Below are 4,169 nucleotides of genomic sequence, written 5' to 3'. Positions count from 1 at the left end.
AGCTGCGAACGTCCAAGTTGCATGGGCTGCTCCTCCTCCTCAACCTCGCCGTGCTCGCGTGCTTCGCCGTGCACGCAGGCGATCGTCTATTCGGATGCATAGGGACATGATCGCACCTAAAGAGGAGGGTAACTCACGCACCATCAGTTCATCTTTAATCTCCTTGCTCACATTATTTAGCAGTGCCGTCTTTAATGCTTCCTGCCCCCACCCCGCTTGCGTCGCTAGTGTCCCAAAGTCAACTGAAAAATCTGCCATGCTCCGCTTACCTTGCTTCAGATTCATGAGGCGGAGCCCAGCCGCCGCAGCAGTGGAGCCTTTATCAAAAACACTCCGAAACAGAGACAAAAAATCATCATAAGTGATTTCGGGACTAGCGCTCAGCACGGCTTGTGCTCAGGTCAGCACACGATCTCGTAGCAACTGAACAAAATATGAGATCTTACTCCCGTCATCAGAGAAGGCATGAGGCCGCTGGCGAAACTGGAGAGGGCACTGCATAAGAAAACCCGCACACTTCCCTACATCCCCTGAAAACAGCTCAGGTGTGGGGAGATAAAACTCACACACAGCCGGGACCGGAACCGGTGAGGCAGCACGTACTGCGGAGCTTGATGACGCCTGTGCGGGTTCGCTGGTAGGCGAGGGTTCCGGCAATGGAGTGCGCTGAGCAGCTGCTAGCATTAAGGCAGCGACATTCTCGCTGAGGTGAACAAGCATTCGCTCGTGGCATTGTAAGATCGCTTCCAGTGTGACCGGGGCGGAGGGAGACGGGGAGGAAGCTGAATCTGCTGAGTCCATGGTGGCTGGAATATTCTGTCACGGGGGTGGAACGGACTCAGGTGCAGACTGAGGTAGCACAGTTCAACGACACTTTATTAATCACACTGGTGCGCTATATACACGTGAAGGGAGGGGGGAAACACCAGGGTCCCGGGGATCAATAGGCTGGGGAGACACACTTCTTCGCACTCGCTCTGCTCCTCGTCCAAACAGTCTCCACACAAGCAGCTCAGCTCACTTTCCTACTCACGGGGTCCAGGGGTCACAAAAGGGCTGATCCAGGTAAACCTGTTTACACAGACAAGGGTAAGTCGAAGGCAAACACGGTAACAGTAGAATCGCAAGGAAGCCAGGCAATACTAACGAGAGTTACTCAATATTCCAGCGACGAATAGCTCAGAGCCCCAGCCTTAAGAGCCAGAGAACTGCAATTCGCTTGAGATCAGCTGCAGGTGCGTGGGCCAAGGGCAGGAGCCCAATCAGAGCTCCGCCCAGGCAGACAGGTAGGAGAGAGAGAGAGCGAGAGAAAAACAACAAACACTTGTGGCCACACTGGGCTGGCCGGGGAGGCACAGGGACCATGACAGTATGACAGTGTGAACGGCACAAATCCGATATTTTCAAATCCGATCTGGGTCACTTTTGTATGTGGTACTGAATCCGATACATGTCTGATGTTTCAGAAAGCGACTGCTGTTTGAACGGTCATGTCGCATTAAATTCGTCTTTTACATCACTGACACAAGACAGACGCCAATTATCAGCCCCAGAGAAGACATCGCGAACGCTTCCTGGCCATCCAGTGTAGATGTCAGTGAAACTGTTGGGAAGACAACGTTGGAGAAACGTGAACATTTTATTTGTACTGTATAATCTGCAGATTCTTACAGAAATCTGCAACTATCCTTTGAAGCACCGCTCCTCTAAAACAGCAATAAGGATAATTATTAGGCCATATCTAAATAACAAAATAACCTTATAATTTAAAGCAAAATTGGGAAACATAAAGTCCAAAACAGTCAAACAATACTGTTTGGTCTGGGTCTAAACAGAGCGCATTTTGTGTGACGTCTTCTTTAGCGCATGCGGGCCGCTTTGAGGGTTCATACTAGAGCGCGTTTACTGTCACATTTTATTTGTAGTGTGAAGAAGCAGACAAAAAAATCGGATTTGATCAAAAAATTGGAATTGAGCATTAAGACCTGCAGTGTGAACGTAGCCTTAGTTCTTTACATGACTGCATACAGTCCTACGAAAACTGTCTTGTTCACACGACTAGTTGATAATCTTATTTTTTTCATGCCTTTTTTGGAAAATTTTCAAATATCTTTTTGTTCAGAATGGTCATGTGTTTTATGTCATTGAGCAAAGCACAGTGTGTTCTGCATCATCATATTATTTTCTTTTCTTTTTTTTAATTTAATGCTCTCGCTAAAATCCTGCCATAGATCAAATTATGCAGTGAGTACTAAATGCTGTGTTGTCTTATTGTTTTGCTGTCTAGTAGATTTTATTCAAAATTAGTTCTACCTTACTGATTTACTGTCAGTGTGCCTTGGTTAGTGGAGAATAGGATTATTTGGGTGTAACAGTGAACCATGCCTAGATGTGTACCCTTTCCAATATCCTTAATAATGATGTCAGATTCATAAAGGAATGCTCTGCTCTGACCGTTATCGCTTAATTATCGAGTCGTCAGTTTAACGTGGAGTCAGAACGTTCATAGAATCAATGTTACTGCAGCATATGCCATTTTCTCCACAGACGATTTGGTCAGTATTCTGGTTTCCTGCATCATAAGTGATAGCAGTGCATAAATGAAACCTGTGCTGTATATTCCTTCTTAACCATACTTCTCACTTTTTTCCAGATCAAATCAAAACAATGCGAACATGAGGGCGTGAAGGGGCATCGGCCAGAAGTCGCAGTCTAGTCTTTTATTTGTACCAAAATTCAATGTTCAGAATGGGTTTTTGTTTTTTTTCATTAATGTATTTTTGTCAGTCGAAAAAACTTGGTATCAGTAAAAAAAATGTAAAGAATGAATTGACTGTGAGGAAAAGGTCAGTGAGAAATCTGTGACTGAAGACATGGCAAAGTGCTCATGTTTAAAATTCCTAATGGACGTTTTGAAAGGAAAAATAATATTTAAAACATTCTCTCACTGAAGAAGTCTGTTTCCATTTATCTCATCCCTTATTGTGTCCTTTTCCCCACTGACTCACGATTCATTTCCACTGCGCCATTACAGCAGGAGATAAATGCTGTGCTCTGAAATTTTATGGACGCTTTTTGAGAGCCTCCATATATCACACAAATTTCTAAAAGTGAAACAATTTTGGGAAATAAGTGAAAGATTTTTTTCCCCACCTCTGACATATGCCAAATGTTCTCTTATTTTCAACTTTTTGTGTTTCTCAGGGCCACTGAGGATACATTTCAATCTATTGCTCTCATATATATCTTCAGCATAGGCAAATCTTCTGCTGTTTGTGTCGTTAATACCAAATATTTTCACGTATTCCAGTGCGTCGCCTTTTTTCAAGTTTGCATAGAGGGCCATTTCACTGCCGCATTAAAAGAAAACAGCAACAGCTGTTACCTTATTGCAGCTAACATCACATGCAGCTCTGCTTTGTGTTTGATAACCATTGTTCCAGTTGTAGTCGAAGTGACAAAATTGTAAAATGAGTCGTGTGTATTTTTGTTCATGGGTAACAGTAACTGTAGGGTCTAGAGATCAGTTACTGAGCTGTAAAATGATTTTCATACACGATTGTAATGCTAGCCTGTAATGTTTGTTTGAAAGTATTTTAACGTTTTCCTTTTTTTGCCTTATTTCATTGCTGAAAGGAAAATGTATCAAACATTGTGCTTCTTAGAATTGACTGATGGTACTTGTGATCAGAAGGCAGACCAGCTAAACAAAACATCTGCTCAGTCTGCACCAAGTCAAGAACCCAAGCTTTTTGTCCTGTGCTTTAGCTGGCTGAAAGCTTGCATTAAAAACAAGTACAGATCTGACTGTGTGGTTGCATTTTTGGGGGTGTGTGGGTGTGTTTGTCAGGATCCATCCCCTAATTGAGCTTCAAATTAAAAATGAATCATTTTCAGTGTTTTGGGTGCTTTCAGGGTACAAATCCCAAATATTGTTTTGTTCACTGCGCAGTCTGGAGTTCTGCTTTTCCTCTATAAATTGTAATTTTACAGGTGTTACGTACTGCAGAAAATATTCTTTGCATTATCCAATGAAAGAAATGAAAGGAATTGTAAGCTTTCTGTGGTTGACAATATCAAACAGCTGTGAATGTGAATGCAAATTTAATCCTGTGAGTTGTAAATAAATAACAGAAAACATCACAGACAGATTTGATATGAAGCAAGCA

General features: G+C 42.8%; 1 protein-coding gene across 3 annotated transcripts in view; it reads left to right on the top strand.

Moving 5' to 3' along the window:
* arl6 (ARF like GTPase 6) overlaps positions 1–3,807 on the top strand; it is a 9,152-nt gene extending 5,345 nt beyond the window's left edge. For all 3 annotated transcript variants that reach the window (XM_005724218.1, XM_005724219.1, XM_005724220.1), the window contains exon 8: positions 2,654–3,807. In XM_005724218.1, coding sequence (XP_005724275.1) covers positions 2,654–2,679 — 26 coding nt within the window. In that variant the 3' untranslated portion in view covers positions 2,680–3,807. The remainder of the gene's footprint in view (positions 1–2,653) is intronic.
* The last annotated feature ends 362 nt before the right edge of the window (positions 3,808–4,169 follow it).

Source organism: Pundamilia nyererei, unplaced genomic scaffold (genome assembly GCF_000239375.1).
Source record: "Pundamilia nyererei isolate P.nyererei 1_Seehausen unplaced genomic scaffold, PunNye1.0 scaffold00011, whole genome shotgun sequence".
In the NCBI taxonomy this organism is placed as follows: domain Eukaryota; kingdom Metazoa; phylum Chordata; class Actinopteri; order Cichliformes; family Cichlidae; genus Pundamilia; species Pundamilia nyererei.
This window is presented reverse-complemented; position numbering and strand designations above follow the sequence as displayed.